The 21,911-nt window shown below is 37.3% G+C and overlaps 1 protein-coding gene across 1 annotated transcript in view; it reads left to right on the top strand.

The window, feature by feature from the left end:
- The first annotated feature begins 2,726 nt into the window (after positions 1-2,726).
- Positions 2,727-21,911, top strand: part of CNGA1 (cyclic nucleotide gated channel subunit alpha 1) — a 32,062-nt gene continuing 12,877 nt past the window's right edge. The window contains exons 1-2 of the mRNA XM_065877620.1: positions 2,727-2,906; positions 21,665-21,785. Of these exons, the coding sequence (XP_065733692.1) occupies positions 21,679-21,785 (107 nt within the window). The 5' untranslated portion in view covers positions 2,727-2,906; positions 21,665-21,678. The remainder of the gene's footprint in view (positions 2,907-21,664; positions 21,786-21,911) is intronic.

Here is a 21,911-nt window from a genome sequence, read left to right on the forward strand (position 1 = left end):
GAGTACTTTCATGAATGATAGATACCAATTAGGTGATTAAGGAGCATTTAAAATATTTCAAGGAGAAAAGTTCTTAGATGTGAAGGACATAATATGAAAGGTAATAATAAAAACTATCAGTTTTGAGCACTTATGTGCAAGTAATGTGCTAAAAGGTTTACAGGTGTGACCAACTTATAAATGAGAAATTGAATCAGTGGGTGAGAAACAACAGTGTTTCTCATGTATAGTGCTCTTTGCTGTTGCTGTTACAGACATGTTGCTAAAATGGGTGGCTTGACCTGATTTTTCATGTTCTTAGCTTCCAGATCACTAAGGCAGTGTGGTGCCCTGTGGTTAGATAGGCCTTGGTTTAGGGTTGCTGGATAAAAAACCAGAACACCCAGTTAGATTTGAATTTCAAACGAACGTCAAATAATTTTTTAGTATAAGCTTGTCTTGTGCAATATTTGGGACACACTTATATTGTATTTTTATTTGCTAAATCTGGCAACCCTATCTGGGTGTGAACCACAGCTAACTGACGCTATACTAGCCACTGTGACCTTCAGTAAATGACTTCATGTCCCACCCTTCATTTCCTCCTCTATAAAATGAAATAGATACTGTATTACGGTTTTGGGGTTTAAATCGTTTATTTAGCATTGAGCAAAATTAAATTCCTTCCTGTCTTGAGAATTTCTCTTTGTCTGTCTATTCATCACTTATTTTCCTTTACACCTGTGATTTTAACATTTATCACCATTTTGTGCTTTTTGAAATATTTACAAGTAATTTCATAGAGGTGGGTTTAAGGTCCAGCAATATTACTCAGAGCAAGTGGCTTATTTACCTAAGCAGATTATGTAACTCTGCTTAAAGAGGAGCATAATATAATGAGACTGACACAATAACATTTTAGCATAAAGGTAAATTGTGACACAAGTGGCCACATTGGTTAGTTTGGAGGAAGTTTACAATGAGTTGATTTATCAAAAAAACACACACTAGCAGCTTAAAGGGTTGTGTTTAACTACAACATTGCAAAAAACTAAGTCAAAATGGTGTATTTGGTAAAATATTGATTGATGAGTGAAAAATTGAAAGAAGTCAACAAATTACAAGTGAATTACACTTATTTAACTTTATAAAGTCAAACAGGTTAACACAGATTTCTGGAAATTATATTGGCAATACAAATTTAAAGTAATAAGAATGATAATACACTTTAACCTAGTAATCTCATTTCTAAGAAAATAGTAAATAATCACAGGTGTACATAACAATTTAAGAATAAGAACATTGGGGCTCCCTTGGTGGCGCAGCGGTTGAGAATCTGTCTGCTAATGCAGGGGACACGGGTTTGAGCCCTGGTCTGGGAGGATCCCACATGCCGCGGAGCAACTATGCCCGTGAGCCACAACTACTGAGCCTGCGCGTCTGGAGCCTGTGCTCCGCAATAAGAGAGGCTGCAATAGTGAGAGGCCCATGCACCGCGATGAAGAGTGGCCCCCGCTTGCCGCAACTAGAGAAAGCCCTCGCACAGAAACGAAAACCCAACACAGCCAAAAATTAAATAAATAAATAAATATTTAAAAAAAAAAAAAAAAAAGAATAAGAACATTCATTTTGAAATGAACCAGAGGAAATATCCAATGACAAGAAAATCAATCAATAAATCATGGAATAATGGAATATGATAGAATATTATGCAGTCTTAAAAAGGATGCTTTAGATTGATATTTAGTAATATAAAAATGATAAATGAAATCAGAATTACTTTATTTAAAAATTATATGGGTACAGTTATATTTATACATGTATAAACCAAAATGTTAATATTGATTATCTCAGAATGGTAAGAATATATGTTTTATTTTCTTCCTTTCTGTATTGTCCAAATTTTATGAAGCATGCTTTATTTTATAACTAGAAATAAAATATTATTTTTAAAATTCTGGAACCAAAAGCCAATTTTCTGAAATTACTCAGTACTCTGCTAATTTTCTTTGCCAGGAGTCTTGGGTATCTCCTCTTTTAAGAGCTTACTAGCCCCACTGGAATCTGAAGCCGTTTAACTGAGGCAGTAAACGTTACTGGGTTGTTCGGTGGCTAATAAATCAGAAAAAAAAGTTTTGTGAGTATATACACTGTCAAATATTTCATTAAAAATTCGGAGGGAAATTTACTTTTAGGTCATTAGAATAACATTTAGACACGGACTGGCATATCTTAATGTTTTTTGCACATCTAAAGTGTGACTTATTCTTTCAGGGAAGCTCAGACTCATCCTATTTTATTTCTGACCAGATATGTTTCAGACATGCAGTTCTTCCACAAAACACACAATAAACAGACCAATGAATAAATAAGTGCACCCTATTTATATTTCAGTAGTTTTTATTGTGATGGCACTGTATTTAAAAATTTAGCCACACTTTGTAAAAACCTAGATAATTCTTTCCAGATTGTAACGCTGGGTGAATTGAAAATATAACTTCAATAAAATTCATCAGTCAACATTACCTTTGGTTAAGTTTATTTGCAAATTTTCTAAGAGGTGTAGTTCTGAGAAAACCCCTTTTATCCCTAACTCTCATACATATTAATAAGCTTGGGCTGTAGCCAAGGATAACGGTGATTTGCTGTTATTTTCATCTGTATATAAATCCGCAAATCCAATACTGACTCATGAAAATCCTCCTTTGTCACTGCCACAGAACTGTTTCTTTCCTTGGGAATGATTAAGAAAACTAGCCATTTGTACATCTTTAAAGAAAGGAAAAAGATCAGCATATTTATTATTTTAAAAAATTAGGACCTCGATTTTGACAATGTTCAGATTTACACTATATCCCTGTTTGTTTAGGATACACCACTGACTTGCATTTCTAGAAGACACAGATATATTGCTTAAGCAACCAAAGGTAAGAACTCAGTGGTAATTACAATTGTATTTTCACATATGTTTATACCTCTGTTTTGATCTGTTTTATCAGCATTTGCTTTGTTTTTCATGTTACATGCTTTCTAGTTACAACTGATGGTTGTATTTTTATTGATTTCTCTGTATTTTTGACAGATAAATGAATATTCTACTAAATACAGTTTTAGTTAAAGATGCTATTTTAGTTAAAAATAACAATAAATAAGGCCTGGCAATATGGTTCTGCTAATCTGAATATCACAACATAGTAAATACTACCTTTCTGCAAGTTTCAAGTTCATTTTTTGAAAGCTGAAGTATAGTTGATTTACAATGTTTTGTTGATTTACATATGTGTGTGTGTGTGTGTGTGTGTGTGTGTGTGTGTGTATATATATATGTATTCTTGTTCAGATTCTTTTCCATTATGGGCTATTACAAGATATTGAATATAGTTCCATGTACTATACAGTAGGTCCTTGTTGTTTATCTTCACGTTCATTTTTAGAAGTCAAAACAATACCTTTGGCAGATGTGTTTTTCCCCAAAGGAAGTATCATATACTAGGTTTTCTTTCTCTTTAAAATATTTGAAGGTAGAACACTGTCAAATTCATATAAATCTTCACAAAAATTTAACTCCTGAAAATATGAGCTCCAAGCCATTGGAGACACTTAAGAACTTCTCAAGTGTTAGGTACTTTATAAGCATTATTATAACAACCTGCACACCCCCTTTTAGAGATAAGTGGTCTAAGGAGGTTTAATGGCTCCCTCAAGGCAACATATTCGTATTATGTGATGGAGCGAGAATTTAGATCACCTTGCCTTCCTTTATTTCCCCATGATAAGCATGTATATTTTAATTAGATTTTTAAAAACATCAATTACTTGACAGTTTTATTTTTATACATTCAAAAACTACTCTTTATCATTTTTGTTGTAATCCTGTTGGCAGGATTACAGGATTTTAAATATTTGTGATTTCCTTCTATATCAGAGGGTTAGACATTTTTTTTTTTTTTTTTTTTTTTTCCCTTAATATTTTATTGCCAGAGATGTTCTCTTACTACATATTTACTTCTTTTTTTTTTTTTTTTTTTTTTTTTAACATCTTTATTGGGGTATAATTGCTTTACAATGGTGTGTTAGTTTCTGATTTATAACAAAGTGAATCAGCTATACATATACATGTGCTCCCATGTGTCTTCCCTCCTGCATCTCCCTCCCTCCCACTCTCCCCCTCCCACCCCTCCAGGCTGTCCCAAAGCCCCGAGCTAATATCCCTGTGCCTTGCGGTGCTTCCCCCCAGCTATCCACCCCACCACGTTTGTTAGTGTGTATATGTCCATGACTCTCTCTCGCCCTGTCAAAACTCACCCTTCCCCCTCCCCATATCCCCAAGTCCGCTCTCCAGTAGGTCTGCGCCTCCATTCCTGTCTTATCCCTAGGTTCTTCATGACATTTTTTCCCCTCAAATTCCATATATATGTGTTAGCATACGGTATCTGTCTTTGTCTTTCTGACTTACTTCACTCTGTATGACAGACTCTAGGTCTATCCATCTCATTACAAATATCTCAATTTCATTTCTTTTTAAGGCTGAGTAATATTCCATTGTGTATATGTGCCACATCTTCTTTATCCATTCGTCCGATGATGGGCGCTTAGGTTCTTTCCATCTCCGGGCTATTGTAAATAGAGCTGCAATGAACATTTTGGTACATGACTCCTTTTGAATTTTGGTTTTCTCAGGGTATATGCCCAGTAGTGGGATTGCTGGGTCATATGGTAATTCTATTTGTAGTTTTTTAAGGAACCTCCATACTGTTCTCCATAGTGGCTGAACCAATTCACAGGGTTAGACATTATTAAATCAAACTTTTAGAATGTTCCTACTGATAAAGACATATCTTATAATTGGCTTTTCACTATTTGACCTTTTCTGTTTATATATCCCTGAATCAATTTGTTCTACTATATTCATCCTTCCACTTAGCATTCTTTCTATAAACGTTATTCACTCATGTCTTTGTTAGACAAAGCAGGCAGACAAAAGAGAATGAGGGGTGGTGGTAAAGCATCAAGGTGTTAACTGTCAATAAAAAACCTAATAGTTGTTGACTGCACTTTATAGCCCATAGAGAATGCACCCTCTTTACTCTACTCTTGGAGAATTTATAAATATTGATCACAAAAATAATCTCAATAAGGCAAAAAAGTATACAGGCTACGTTCTCTGGTCACAGTCAAATAAAGTTAGAAATTAAAAAGTAAAGTTTAAATTAAGGACCCGACCCCTTAGAAATAAAAAAAAAAAAAATGGTGGGGGGAGAAATATCAAATAACTCTTTAGCTGAAAATAATAGCAAAACAGCTATTGCAAGTCCTTCTCTTTTTCATGGAGGTAATTTTTTAAGCTATGAAGTTTAATAGTGCTGAAAACTTAAAAGTTTGGATGAAATAGATTATTTTCTGCATAAACAGATGTCTAAGTTTAAATTAAAAATTAAATCGATTAAAAATTATGGACATTTTAAAAGGGGGTCCAAAAACTACCTCCAAAAAGCCACTGTAGGGCTTCCCTGGTGGCGCAGTGGTTGAGAGTCCGCCTGCCGATGCAGGGGACACGGGTTCGTGCCCCGATCCGGGAAGATCCCACATGCCGCGGAGCGGCTGGGCCCGTGAGCCATGGCCGCTGAGCCTGCGCGTCCGGAGCCTGTGCTCCGCAACGGGAGAGGCCACAACAGTGAGAGGCCCGCGTACCGCAAAAAAAAAAAAAAAAAAAAAAAAAGCCACTGTACCTTAAATATATTTTACTCGTTAATTTATTCAACAAAGATTTTATTTAGTACCTACTCTGTGCCGGTGATTGTCTTGGACAGAAACTTTGTTTCCTACTGTGTCCCCATCAATAGGTCAAAGGGATAAATCCATATAATGCCAAAGGCTTTCACCTAAGGTAAGAGTGTGTGGGAATTAGGCTGTCGTATTTTAAGTTTTGGCTATGGCGCTAATAAACAGCTGGTACATTCCTACATTCCCTTAAAGGAAAAACAGCATGTACCTTCCCATCAGCAGACAACCACCGTGCCAAGATCTTGAACTATGGTAATATAGAGATACTCTATAGTGTGGAACAAGTGCTTATAATTACACCTAACAGTTCTCAAATGTTACAAATGCTCTGAAGTACGAATCAACTTAACTTTAACGATTTATTTAGCTTTAGCTGATGAAAGGTAACTGGTGAAGTTTAACATATATTCTTGATAAAATAGCAAATTAGTAATAAAAGAAAACTTCCTTAACACAATAAAGAAAATTTAATCTGAAATCAGTGGGCAAAATAGGAGAAATTCTAGAGACTGAAACAAGCGAAGGGTATAATATCTATTATTTAACAGCGTTCTGTAACTTCTACTCAACACAATGAAATAAGAAAAAGAAACAAGATATACAATTTGAAGAGATAAAATTATCATTACCTTGTGGATATATTATTGTTTACCTAGAAAATGCAAAAGGATCAATTTAAAACTATTAAAACTAAAGTTCAATAAGGTGATAGGCTACAAAATAAATATATAAATTAATAGCTCTCCTATAAATTAATAGCAACTAGTTAGACAATATAATAAAAAGATCTTATTTTTAAATACATTGAATACATTTAACTAGAAATGTACATAGCTTATTTAATGAAATTTATAAAGACTTACAAAGTCTACTTACAAAGTAGACTTTAAAAGCCATCAGTAAATGAGGAGACGTCACTTGTCAGATGATTAAATATTTTAATATACTAAGTATGTTGATTCTCCCCAAATTAATCCATAAATCTAATGAAATCTCTTTTTAAAACACATTGTTTTCTTGGGAACTTGATAAACTTATGCTAAAGGCAACTGGGACTAATAAATGTACACATTGTACTGTTGTAGCAATAGCAACTTAAATGTGATCATTAAAATCATGATGGAGTGTAGATGTTTATTTTTTGAGAGTAGTGTTTGTGCAATAAAATAAAAAAATAAAGCAAAACATTTTTGGATGTCTCTTATGAGCCAGGCATTATGTAAGGGGCTGGAAACATAAAAATCAGAGCTCATTGGTTCCTGCTCTCAAGTCTGGTGGGAAAGACACTGATAATTGGATCATGATAAAATAGTGGGTCAGTGCACTCATGATAAGTGCTCCATATTATGTGAGTGCTGAGGGGAAGCCACAAGCACCCAGGCATCCTAATCCCAGCCATTGGAAATATTTGCTTTTTTCTTCATCTCTTACCTTCCTCACATGCTGTTTCTTCTGCTAAGAATGCTCATTTCCCCTACTACCTTAGCAAAGGTAGTACTCATCCTTCAAAACCCAGTTACATATTCCCTGCTTTGGAAAGCTTTTCATGAATCTTCCAACTCCACAGAATTGGGCTTTGAACACATAAAATTGTCATATTGAATTTTTATTACTTACAGTGTTCTCTTGTTAACTTCTTTAGGGCTGGAATTCTGTCTTAGCATTCCATCCTTCCTCTTTTCTTTCTTGCCTTCACACTGCAGCAAGCTACATGACACATAGCACATGCTCAACAAGTACTGAGAAGCAAAAATATTATTTTTTTTAATGGAGAATACAATTTATTCTACTTTTTACTTCAAAGTCACAGAAATGACATCCATATAATTATAACAGCTACTCTACATTTTCAAGTTCTCAATCCAAACATATAGGTTAGGACAGGTCACTTTATTGCTGGCAGCATTCATGGAAGGGCCAGTTTCCTCATCAAAAGACAAAATAGGGCTTCCCTGGTGGCGCAGTGGTTGAGAGTCTGCCTGCCCATGCAGGGGACATGGGTTCGTGCCCTGGTCCGGGAAGATCCCACATGCCGTGGAGCGGCTGGGCCCGTGAGCCATGGCCGCTGAGCCTGCACGTTCGGAGCCTGTGCTCTGCAAAGGGAGAGGCCACAACAGTGAGAGGCCCGCGTACTGCAAAAAAAAACCAAAAAAGGCAAAATAAAGTTGATTGGGAGCCAGGCAGTGCCATACTCACACATCATCAGAATTATGGAAGTAAAGGAGCAGTCCTTTTTTTTTCCTTTTTAGAGTAGCAAAGGAATAATATAAGATAGCCTGACTTGTGAGCAGCCCCACATAAGGGTGCATAAAAATATTAATTAAGTAAAGATTGGATTCTGTTATCTTCAAATTGTTTCAAGTAAAAATATCAACACTTTTAACATGTTCTTTTGGGCATAAGATATAGATTTGTAAGAAAAGCAGGGAAAAAATTATCCTAACTTTCAAATACTCATTGTGACTGACAAAATTTCTGTGTTATTAGAGTCCAGGGGACTTCCAGTGCTGGGTTCTAAGTATTTATTTGTCTTTTTATATGTTTACTCACCTTTACTGTTTCCATCAAAAGTTTGTATTTGCTTTGTCCCAGGGGATATAAAGAGAAAAAGAAAGTTCTCTGCCCTTAGGAAGCTTAGAGAAAAATTGGGAAAGTGGGACATTCATATGCAAACATAGATGTATGTACAAGGAAGTAAATGCTTATGGCTAATGGAATGATTTCAGATATGGTCAGTACATATAATGGATGGTAAAATCACAATAGATTTTGTGGAAGATGGAACCCCAAGTTAGACTTTCCCAAAAGACTTCTTATCAGCATGCATTTCCTGAGAAATTCCATTATGGAACAAATATTTGAGTGAGGTACCCTAACATAAAAGGCAAGGAAACCTTCAGGTAATCAGAATTTATTAATTTTTATGGTCAATTTTTAGAATTCAGAATACTTCTGATTCAGTGAGGAAAGTGGGAAGGATAATGCATTGAGGCTTCCACCCATTGCGGAAAGTCTTCATTCTTACCCTTGATTAGTATAACATATTGATTCTAGAGAAAACTTTCTTCGATGATGTAGGGTCTTGCAATGCCCCAGGGTTATAATATATATGATTTTATTGTTATAATCAATACTTTAAATTTATTTGAAAATTTTTCCTAGTTCTGGTCACTAGGAATGGAGTAGCAATTTTTGCTCTTATGATGCTTACTTTTTCTGGCATTTAAATCACTCTGTTCTATCACCGTGTTTTCTTGTGAAATGTTTTGGCTAAAGAAAGGAGTCTGGAACATATATTTGGTTATTCGATGGTTTTGTTAATCGCCTTTTGATGAACTGAGATTTTGCTTAATGATGGCTGCTTTGTAAATTTTCTGTAGATTGTAAAGGTGATGATAATGGCTATGATAATAATGACCTCCTTAGTGAAATTGTTCTTTCTGAGAAAGTGTTGTGTTTTCTCTGTAAGTTGATAACAATTGGCTTAAGAGCCCAGACCCATCCTTGTGTTTGCTATGGGCACACATAGCAACAGTATTGTGTCAGTTCTATTTTAGTCTTCATGAGAATTACAGTTTGCTTATGATCGTCTAACGATAATAATTAAATAGTTGCTTTGACAGATTTGACTTCTCAAAGTGATAGTTCAAGGAGGGAGGGGTTAAAGGAAGCTGATTTAAAGCATGTTAGCTCTCTTTGTCTCCATAAGAAAGTTGACGGTTGTCTCTCTCTCTCTGAGCTTGGAGGTTGTATAACAACATCATCAACTTGCATCTGTATAAATCTTCACAGCCTTCAATATTGCTTTGTGTATAGTTTTCATTAGCTCCCCATAGAGAATCATTATAGTAGGCAGGGCAGGTATTAGCATCTCCACCTTACGGAAGAGGAAACTGAAGATCTCTGTCAAGGTCTCGCTGGCATTTTGCTGAAGAGCTGGGGCCAGAACCTAAGTGTCTGCCAAACAGGAGATGGTTATTTTCAGGCACTGGCCGCCTCTCGGTTGCAGAGCCAGCAAAGCCTGTTCTGGATGGTTACACAGCTCTGGGAGCATTGTTAAATAGTAAGAAATAACCTTAGCTCTGCCGTTGGATACTGAGATTGGGCAAGGACTGGAAAACTTTATTTTAAAGCAAAAATGCAGACATTAATTATTTTTGCTACTAAACAAAATCCCATTTCAAATACTACCTTTTCTTTCTCATTAAAAAATAAATTAGGAGGGGGCTTCCCTGGTGGCGCAGTGGTTGAGAGTCCGCCTGCCGGTGCAGGGGACACGGGTTCGTGCCCCGGTCTGGGAAGATCCCACATGCCGCGGAGCGGCTGGGCCCGTGAGCCATGGCCACTGAGCCTGCACGTCCGGAGCCTGTGCTCCGCAAAGGGAGAGGCCACAACAGTGAGAGGCCTGCATACTGAAAATAAATAAATAAATAAATAAATAAATAAATAAATAAATTAGGAGAAAATACAGAAGAATACAAAGAAGAATGCAAAAATGATGATTCCCATCACTAAAAACTTACCGTTGAACATTAAAGTGTGTATCCTTTCCATGCACAGATGCACAATTTTTAATAAAACAATATGATGCTATAAATAGTGCTCAACAATCTGCTTTTTCTGCTTAACAGTATATTACAAAGATTTCTAGGAGTAGTTAAATAATGTTCTTTTGAAGAAAAATCACAAAATTTTTCCTTTTATTATAAAATTAATTTGTGTTCATTGTATAAAATTCAAACAATACAGAGATCCAGCCTCCAGAGGTAACTGTTATTTACAGTTTACTGCATATCGTTCTGCACTTTTTTACGAGGCCTGAATTTTACTGGTTGCGTCGGCCGATTAGAGTACCTTCTTTAAAAAAGCTTTGCACTAATGGAGAAGAGAGCATCATTTATCTTAAAAAAAGTACCTATTTACCTATTAGTGTCAATATAACAAATAATGTATAAATACCAAGTATACCATTTATCCAATCTTTTGGGACGTTCACAAAGAATTCTACTCCAGAAAGCACCAATACACAGGAATCCTCATACATGTCGAATCATCTTTGGTTATCTTCAAATAATTAAGTGGTGTGGGTGCTCTGAGCTGTGTAATACACAACTGTCTTTGTTTAAAGATGATGCTTTAAAGTCTGTGAACTCTGCCAGCCTTGCCAACTGGATTCCTCAGTTCAGTTATCAGTTTTATCCAGAAGTAGTTCACTGCTTGGGTGACATAATAAAGTCCATTATGAGTCACAACATAGTTGTGATTATAATTAAATGAGAATATAGAAGTTAGATTGCTTTGTATGCCGTACACTGGTAAACAAATATTTGTTGCTAAATGATTTAAGGGATTTACATGTTAGTAAAGTGCATGAATGGCATTAGTAGATCGCAGAATCTTATGCTTAATTCAGAAAGGTAGAATTAAATTGCAATTAATAGAGGGCCAGGGGTACATATTCCCTTAGAGGTAATAATAATGCCTGACACATAGCAGGCATTAATTATGTGTTGAATGGATGAAAGAACTGAACTGAAAAAAAAAATGGACCAAGAATATGCACTTCTTTTTTAAAAATTAATTAATTAATTAATTAATTTTTGGCTGTGTTGGGTCTTCATTGCTGCACATGGGCTTTCTCTAGTAGCGGTGAGCGGGGGCTACTCTTCATTGCGGTGCACAGGCTTCTCATTGTCGTGGCTTCTCTTGTTGCCAAGCATGGGCTATAGGTGCGCAGGCTTCAGTAGCTGTGGCACGTAGACTCAGTAGTTGTGGCTCGCGGACTCTATAGCTCAAGCTCAGTAGTTGTGGCGCACGGGCTTAGTTGCTCCGCGGCATGTGGGATCTTCCCCGGCCAGGGATTGAACCCGTGTCCCCTGCAATGGCAGGTGGATTCTTAACCACTGCGCCACCAGGGAAGCCTGAGAATATAAACCTCTAATTCACAAAGAAGAAATCCAAATAACTAATAAACACATGAGAGTTTGTCCAACTTCGTTAGTAAATGCAAATCAAAAGCCATAGTGCAAAGAAATTTGTCTCATCAAACTGGGGCAAAAACCCCTAAAATCTGACAATATTAAGGGTCGGTCAAGGTGTGGGGGAAATAATATACCTGTATAGAGCTCACAGAATGTAAAATGATACACAGCCTTGGGCAGCAATTTGGCTGGCTCTGAAACTGAAACTAGAACTAGCAGTTCCACTTCTGGTTGTAGACATAAGGACCACTCTTGTACAAGTGTCTAAGGAGACATGCAAAGGATTTTTATTGCAGCACTGCTCATAATAGCAAAAAAAAAACTGGAAAGAACCAATCTTTCATTAATAGAAAGAGGAAGGACGAATAGAAAAAAGGAACAAAATATGATACATATATGTTACAATGTTAACAAACAATATTATAAAATGAAATGGCTCTATGTATATTAGCATAGATCATTTTCAAAACATAATTTTGAGTGGAAAAGCAAGTTGCAGAATTATACACAGGGGAAGATACTGCTTTACACACTTAAACAGCATGTCCCAAGCTATGCATTGGTTATGGATGCTTATGTAAGTATGTAAAAGGGTGGAATGGGCTGGAAGGATACACATCAAATTTACAGTAGTGGTTGCTTCTGGGTAGAGGGTAGAGGGAAGACAAGGTTGGAACTGGGAAGTGGCAGCTTGATAAAAGGGCTTTAACTTTAGGTATAAAGTTTTATTGTTTTTCACATGCCATCAAAGGTGGGGAAGCAAATTTGACAAAAGACAAAAGTTAACGTATATTCCTGGTGGTAGAAGTATAGATAATATAATTTTTGTACTGTTTTGCATTTTGAAATGGGGGTCACTGTACATATCCACTAAGTCATTAATTTATATCATACAATATTCAGAAAATACAGTATACCCCTTTCTATGCTTAGTGCCCAGTCTCATCCATGTTTTGCCTTCTTCAGAGGCAGGAAATCACTGTTACCACTATCTTCTTGCATCTTTTTCTCTCTCTGCACACACAAACACACATGAATATATATATATATATTTTTTCCTATGTATGGTAATATACTGTATCTTTAAGAACTTTTAATACCTGTTCATCTAGAAGTATTTTTTTATTTTTAATGCCTATATAGTATTTCATCCTGTCTTTTTGGAAGGAATAAATGTGGAGGAAGAAAGTGAGAGGGAGGGAGGAAGGGAGATCGGGCCTCCGTTGCAGAAGAAAGGGTAATAAATTCAGTAGACAATGGGGAAATCTTGAAGGTTCTAGAACAAGAATATGATAGTATATCCTCCTTAAGAAGATTAATTTGGGAGTACTTTGCAGGATAAATTGGAGGGTGGGTGAGGCTGGGGATGAATAAATCAGGTAACAGACTTAGTCAAAGATAAGAGGTAACAAGCACCTAATAAACCTTAGTGATAATTAAATGAAAAAGTGGGAGTGTAGGCGGAGCAATTGCAAAATAAGGTATATTAAGACTCTATGACAGAGTGACTGGGTGGGAAGGAAGGAGTTAAAGATAATGAGCTCCAAGTTTTCAGTGAATTAAGTACATGAAAGAACAATGATTCTACAACCAGAAATGGCCAAGTCAGGAAGAAGAGCTGGTTTGACAGGGAGAGAATTGAAAGTCCATTTTCGGACACACTGGACACAGGGCTCTGAAGTGGCTGCTTCAGAAAGTAAATGAAAGGAGCTTGGCTAATAGGAGGTATTCAAAATGTTTGCAGTGAATTAATGAATGAAATACAGTATAGGAGCCAAGGAAGGGAGTCAGGGCTGCTTCTGTGAAATTGGGAGATACCTGCATCGAAGTGAAGGTAGAACTTTATGGAAGAAAATGGGTGAAAGTACGATCCTGTTTGTTTCTCAGCAGTGCAGGATGTTGAATGTGGGACTGTGCATATTACTAATTTCTGTGTAATATGTGGTCCTACTACTATAAATGGAGGGACACAGCGGAAAAAATTGCTGGGGCACTCTGGCGCTTTGGCAGTCTGGAACTTATTACTGATTGGTGAAAAAGTGAGATCCATATCCATGCCACCTTTCTAGTGGCTGCAGGATCATCAGATTCAAGTGTCCTTACAGTCCTGACTCGCTGCACCAGGGTTTTATGGGTTGGGAGAAAGTGATAAACAGAGGAAGTGGGGAAGGAGACTTTAAAAAAGAGGTTGGAGTAGAAGCAAATCAGAGATGATTTGGATTCGTTTCCTCATCATTTCCATCCCTGCTCCCTTTGACCTGCACTAATTCATTTACTCATTCATTCTTTCCACAAACATAATTGGGTACTTGCTAGGTTCAATGCACTGTTCTTAAAGCTAAGGATATATATGAATGAAACACAAAACAAAAAGTAACCCTTCTCTTAAAGTGGTCAGTCTAGTGAAATTACAGGAAAATCCTTTCTGGTATTTTTCCTAAGGCTAATAGTGGATTCAGAATTTCTACACAGTAAGGGCTTAGGGCAGCCATCTGGTGGGCACTAGGAACTTATTGTAAAGCTATATTTATTTACCAAATCAACTTGTTTTTTTTTTTTTTTTTTTAAGTGTATTATTTGGTGGTGGCTTGGGCTCCTCAAGGATGTCACTGGAAGTTAAAACCCCCAAGGCCACCCTTTTGTTTAAGTCAATGTTTTAAGACATGCTTTTTGAGTTTATATCACTGCATTGTAAATAATTAACTGAATCCAAAAAGCACACTTCTGTGGAGTGTGAAGCCTGCACTGATAGGAATGAAGCAGGGACAAACAAGTGTCACTTGGGGCCATTGGTGACTGAGTTCCTGTGTCATGCCTGTTCTGAGCAGTGCAGGAAAGAGCTTGACCTTTGCAACCTGTTTGTGCATACCAGCGTGGTCACATGACCCTGGGCAAATCCTTTACCCTCTCTGAGCTTCATATCTTCCCCTGTGAAATGGAGAAGATAAAGCCATGCTGCAGATTCTTACGTGAATTAAATCTGCTAACCTGATGTAATGCCTGACCTGGAGCAGGCTCTCCATAGACATTTCTTACCTTTGTCTCTTTGTTTCTGTGGTCTCCAAGTGAGTAACAGAGGCTGAAAGAGGAGAATGGGCAACACATAGAAGTTCTTTCTCACTTGCCTGTTCTCATCCTGCCTAAATCTGTCATACCCAGGTGGGAAGGACTCACGTACACTTCCCAGAGGCGTTCTCCCCGAAGCAATCAGAAATATTTCACTTCAAGTCTGAAGAACTGTTTAGAATTTGGACAGATTCGGATGATGCACAGACTAGGCACACCTGATCCACTTAGAAAGAAGCTGACATTTTCCGACCTCTCAACTGCCTTTTCTAAATCCTTCACTACACGCTTTTCTTTTCCCACTCTCTTCCCACTGGAGCTGGTCTTGGGCATCTGCTGACCTGCCAATTGCTGCTCCACATTCATCAAATAATATGGCACCTACCATTCAGACGTCCCTTTCCTACTGAGTCTCACTGTCATTCGGGGCAGCCTCCACAGCTATGAAATGTGATGCATCCGAGACATCTGAGTCCCTAGCTTCACAAATTCTTTTCTTCCCTTTGCTTCAGCCTCTCCACCGTGGCCACCTGAGTCCTTGAATCCAAGGTGCTTCACCTCCACAACGGTAACCTCTAGTACAGCATCTTATTTCCTGAACACAGCTTCCTCTGTTTCCAGCTCTTACTCTCTGTCTCACTAAACCTGTTCTTCAACCTTACTGAGATATTTGTGCCCTTGATCTTCAACTTCCTAATAAATCCTTCCTTCCTATCATCCTGTCCCTCCTTCAGCTTAAGGTCTGTGTTTTTTTATTTAGATGAGTCTCTCCTTACCTCCTCTGTCCCCTTTGTCCCTCCACCCCAACTGCTGACCCCAATCTCAGATCATTCCAGGTATCTGCCTTTGAGGCTTTTTCCTACCTGAACTACTAGGCATGGTGAGAGATCACAGCACCGTGTGCACTGTTGCATCAGTTGGGACCCAGGGATACCTGTAATCCTTCCACAGTTTCCTACCCCAGCTCTTTTCTGTTGCCTCACGCAATTGGAAAACTGGACAAGGCCCCACTTGGAATCCTCCAGGGACTCCTCATCCTTGTTAAGGTAACAGAGCATCCAATGCAGGTAGTGAATCAACCCCTGCCTTCCTCTCCACCTCTTTTCTTGTCATTTACTCACTGAGCCATATTCTCCATGACTCAATCTGCTGTGGTTTCCTGAAGGCACCCTGCTCTCTCACATGTTTGTTTTCCTGTACTTGCGACTGCTTCTGCCTAGAATGTCACTCCACGTTGTGGTATGCTGGACAGGTACCTGCCCTTTGTCCAAGATCTCTCTAGCCTGGCCTTTTCAGGAAGCTTTATCTCAAGCTCACTGCAGAGGATTTAGTACATCTCCCCTTGGGACCCACAGCACCCCTGGCCTGCCATCTCTGTGTGCTGGATAGCAGCTGTTTGACCCTCCAGATCCCCTTTCACCCTGTATTGGCTTAAAACGACAGAGATTTATTGTCTCCATTCTAGAAGCCGGAAGTACCACATCAAGAAACTGGTGAGGCCATGCTCCCTCCGAAGGCACGAGGGAAGAATCTGTTCCACATCTCTCTTCTAGCTTCTGGTAGCCGCAGGTATTCCTTGGTTTGTGGATGCATCACTCGAGTCCTCCATCCCCACATAGTGTTTTCTTTGTGTATCCGCACAGTCTTCCCTCTGTGTCCAAATTTCCCTTTTTTCAGCTATCAAAATTTTCTCATAACACTATTAAAATAATAATTTTAATATTTCACTAATTTTGAAACAAAGAAAAAATAATCTTCGAAATTGAAGAGGTGACTGACAATTATCAACACTTATTTTAGTTCTTTTATGGGTCCCAAACCTTTTATTCAGTGTGGCACTCTTGTCTTGTTCCCCAGTATTAGTTGTGAGCTCTTTAGGGCCATAATCATATTTGGGCTTCTTTCTGACAGCACCTGGCAGAGAACTTTGTACATAGTATTTATTTCTTGAATTGGACACAGACATTCATTTCTTGGAATGTATATGTTTCATTTAAATTTCATTGTCTAATTCATTGCTAACATACAGAAATAAAATGAACTTTTTTACATTGACTTTTTGTCATGTGACCTTGCTAAGTTCACTTATTTGTTCTAATATTTTTCTATAGATTTTTTAGTGTTGTTTACATATACTATCATTTCATCTGAAAATATAATTTCACTTTTTTCCAATATAGACCCTCATTCATTCTTCCTTCCTTCCCTCCTTCCCTACGTGTCCTTCCTCTCCCCCTCCCCGCTTCCTCCTGCCTTGAAGCCTTTCTTGACCATTATTTTATCTTTCCCACTACTATATTCAGAAATACAGATATGACTGGGGTCGTGCACCAAGGGCCAATAGCATAGAGTAATGTTTCTTTAGGTGTGATACAGGAACTGAAATAGAATTACTTAACGGTGTTTGATAAAACTGTAGATTCCTGGGGCCCATGTCGTTCCTCATTCATACTCTGAGAGCAGGGCCCTGGAATCTGCATTTTAAACAAGCTTCACAGGTATCATTCATACTAAATTTAGAAAACCTCTGCGTCATAATTAATTATGTTTGTATGTGTGGGTTTGTGTGTGTGTGGGTACACAGCATATCTTTCTGCTATTTGATATGGAAAAGATAAAAACTAAGGCTCAGCAAGGTTAAAACGCTCACTTGAATTCATTCAACAAATAAGTGGCAGAGGCAGGTTTTGAACCCAAGTCAGAGCCTGACTGCTTCCTGGGCATTCATAGTTTATGTTCCAAGTTAATTTTGCCTGAATTGTTCATAAGATTTTCCCAATCATTTGCTTTGCTTTAGCTTTGTGAAGTTTTTTTTACAGCCTCACATAAGGGAGAAAGTTTTATGATTCATTTAAAAATGAAATCTGAAACTTACTTTCTAAAAGCAGTTGTTTCCTTTTGATTTGCAAATTTTTATTCAAAGATTCATGTTTGAAAACCAGCAAAGCAATGAATTCTCTAAAAGAAGAATTTTTTGGTTCTTTTCAGATGTCTTGTTAACAATCCTGTGAGACCAAAAGAGTTGAAAAGTATATGAAAAGAATCAACAATTACTATTAAAAATCCTTTCTCAAACTACAAATTTTACCTTTAATACATGAAAAAAATTTTAATGCAAAAATTAAATATTAGCAGCTAGGATTCAATACATATGAAAAGAACTTACCATAATCAGGAAGAGTTTATTCCATAACTATTAAAATAATTTATTAAAGTAGCTCGCCATGTTAATAGGGAAAATTAAAAGGAAAAAAGGATTATTTCTATAAAAGGAAGAGAGCCTTAACAAAGATCAACATTTATTCCAATTTCTAATTTTTAAAAATTGGTAAAATGTGAATAAATGGAGATTTCTCTAACATGAATCAAACATCTCTCTTAAGCTAACAGTCAGCAATATGCTTAAGAGTGAAACTCTAAAACATTGTCATAAAGCCAAGAACCATACTAGGTATCTCTTAAGACAGTTGTCCAGTTGTTAAGACTCTGTGCTTCCATTGCAGGGGGCACGGTTTTGATCCCTGGTTAGGGAACTAGGATCCTGCATGCTGCGTGGGCAAAAAAAAAAAAAAAAAAAAGATTGTTACTTGTTCTGTTCTGGAATTTTTAGTCAAAGTAACTAGACATCAAAGCTAAATACCTCATGAAAAAGAGGAAAGAATAATTTGTGTAAGTACTATGATTGCATTACTGAAAACAGAAATTATGTAAGAAAAACTATTAGAAATAATTTTTGTAAAGCTCAGTTAAGTTGGCTGGTTTCAAGCTAAATAAATAAATAAAATATTTTTATGATATAGCAAAAGCAATGAGTTAAAATATATCAAGGGAAAACTATCTTAACTATCTTAATAGAAACAAAAATACAAAACATCTAGAAATTAATAAAAATGTAGGATTGATATGTAGAAACTTTTTCAAAAACATAGAGGAAAATAATTTCCCAACTTATTTTATAATTTTAATGCAAACTCCATCAAAATCTTTACGGGTGACAAGGCAAATTTAGAATGATGACATTTCAAACCAGTAGGGAAAAGATGGACTATTGGTTATTGATTTAGTGCTATTTATACTATTGACTAGTCATTTAGAAAATATAAAGTTGAATCCCTACCTCACACCTTACACCAAAACAAATTTGATAGATTAAAATCTAAATGTGAAAAAGGAAACCATAAAAGCAGTGGAGAAAATGTGTTGATAAATAATTATACGGTCTGGTGTGGAATTTTGAGTATCTTTATTTTTCTATTTATATTTTCTGTTTTCTTTCTTCCTAGAGTGAATATGTATTAAAAAGTGATTGTGTGATATAAAAAAAAGTTTTTTCCTATGTAGAGCACTTAGGCCAACAAGAAATTATGGGACAAGGGAAGTGATTCTTTTTTTCTTCAGGTCCAAGCAAAGCCCAGGTTTGGTTCATTCTGACATATTGGATAATATTAGTTGTCCTTGTTTAATCTTTTTTACTCAAGTAGTTTTTTCTATGTTGTGATGGATGAAATAATCATATATTCTCCTTTTCCTAATCATAAGGCACGGGGTCTCCCAGAAGGAGTGGTGATTGATGACAATAGGAAGCCAGCATGCTATCAATATAACCAGAATATCCATGCTGTTGCTGAAAAGGAGTCAATGAAACAATTCTCTTCTTAAAGTGGTTGTTTCTTTAAAAGTTACTTTAATTACATTTTAAAATATGTGCACACTTTTATTAACAGACATTACAAAAATTCTCTGTTTACTATTTATTGACTACTGGCTGCTAGTTGTTTTCATTAGTTGTATGACTACTAGGGTGAAATAAAGAGCATTATTTATGGCTATCCTCACTGGAAGATGTAATGTTTTAAAAAATGAAGTGTGCTTTTTACATTTTCCCACATCAAATGATTTTTTTCTTTTTCTTTTTTTGGTTTTTGCTTTTCTATTTTATTCATAACAAAGGCAAGCTTCCCTCCAAAACCCAGAGATCGGTGGTAGAAAAATAACAAAGGAAAAATCCCCAATCCGTATAATAAAAACCTGGGAGTGCAGGTTAGGGGGTGTGTGTTGTGGAGGAGGGGAGGGATGGATGGATAACCAGCCACAGAGGATCAGGTGGAGGTTTGGTACCTGCTGAAGTTGTCCAGGACCCGTCATCCTCTCAGCACGTTGGCCTTCTGTGGGTCTTCGTCAGCAGGACCATAGCAAGTGACATTCAGTACAAGAGCTGGTGTTCTTGGAGCCCATGAACAGATACTGGGGTTTTGTTTTGTCGACTGGAAAAAACGCACAACTTAAAAGTTGAGAATTATATTTTATTCGGGGACATTACTGAGGACTATAGTCCAGGAAGGCAACCTCTCAGATAACTCTGAGGGACTGATCCAAAGAGGTAAGGGAGGAACAAGAATATATAGGAGTTTTTACTGGGAAAAAAGAAAAATCATGTAGTCGAACATCAAAAGATTACTGCTAATCACAAAAAGACTTCTCAAGTTAATGATTTTAGTGCTTTTCTATGTATGGGAAGAGTCAAGAGTCTGGGCTCATTGAAATTATTCCTTTGATATGCATCTTAACTATCAAGGGCCAGTATCCTGTTTTCTCCATCCTGAATTCCCCCAAGGGCGCACCTACCCTGGCGTCTGCAGTGGCTGATGGCTGGATAGTGGACAACATTCATCTGTTGTTTACTGGAATGGTAGACAACATTCTTTGTTTACTGAAACAGCAGCATTTTAAAAAATCCACAGTGTCCTTTTGTTTTTCTGCTGACACCTAGCACTTTATTAGTGGGGAGCCTTGGTCTGGGAGAGGGGAGGCTGGGATGGATACCTAGCACCCATCTAGGCCCATTTTCCTGGACATCAGGTGTTATCTCCATGCAAGTTTGGAGGAAACACCCTTAGAGATGAAATCCCCAGAGGACAGCACTGTGACTGCCAAGCAGCAGGGGTTGGAGGAGCATCCTGGGCACAGCTGGGCCCTTGGGATGACAGGGCTTCAACGCTGGGCTCCGTGTCCATGGTTAGAAAGCAGTGGCTGTACCTGTGCACAGGCACATTGTTGGGGCCCACCAGGAACTTCTCCAAGTTCCAGGCCATGTCACTGCAGCACACTGAAGACCAGGTGAAGTACTTGGGGTCAGTCATGAGTGCAGGGATGTTGTCATTGGACGCCGGCAGAGCCTCAGGAAAGAAGGCAAGCGCGAGTGTGCCCACGTGCCATTCATGTTACCTGAAGCTGGGCTGGAACCTGCTGCCAGGACAGATTTGGAGTTCAGGATCACTTTGTTCTTGGCGTTTTCCTGATGCCTGAAGTGGTTGCCCGGGAAGCTTAGCACTATGTGTATCAGAATAATTTAGGGGGACTTGTTGAAATGTGGATCAGTTGTATCTTTATTCACTCCGAAATTTGAATACCACTTGAGACCCTTTTTTTTTTCCGAATGCCTGTAGAAATTCACAGTTGATTACACCCATTTTGGTATTTTATTTTACTGCTTTTCATTGTTACTTAATTGTTAGATGTGCCTGTGAGGTCCCTATAGTTTTGTTCCACACCTACATTGCCTAAATATTTCAAAGCTGGAGTAAATACAAATTAAAAAAAAAAAAAAAAGAGTTCTACACCTCTGAATTTTAAAAAATACACAAAACCCTTGAATTTAAAAAAATACACAAAAACTTGACTAGTGATCATTAAGTGCTTGGATCATGACTGTATTCTATTAAAAAATAATTCGTACATATAACTGGAAATAAGATTGTTATTTCAGCCTTAGAAGAATGATAGAGCGAAACTTTTGATTACATATGTAAATATATAAAGAGTCTTCCTACTAACAAGACTTTTTTTCTCCCCAGCTATTAAGCTAACCATGAAGAAAATTATCATCAATACACGGCGCTCTTTTGTAAACATTCCCAATGTGATTGTACCAGATATTGAAAAGGAAATAAGAAGGATGGAAAATGGAGCATGCAGGTAAAGGCATGCTTTTTTCTATGTTTTTTTTTTTGTTTTTTTTTTTCTGGCTGTGTTGGATCTTTCTCTAGTGCAGGCTTTCTCTAGTTGCAGCGAGCGGGGGCTACTCTTCGTTGTGGTGCACGG

The sequence above is a fragment of the Phocoena phocoena genome, chromosome 5 (genome assembly GCF_963924675.1).
Source record: "Phocoena phocoena chromosome 5, mPhoPho1.1, whole genome shotgun sequence".
Lineage (NCBI taxonomy): Eukaryota > Metazoa > Chordata > Mammalia > Artiodactyla > Phocoenidae > Phocoena > Phocoena phocoena.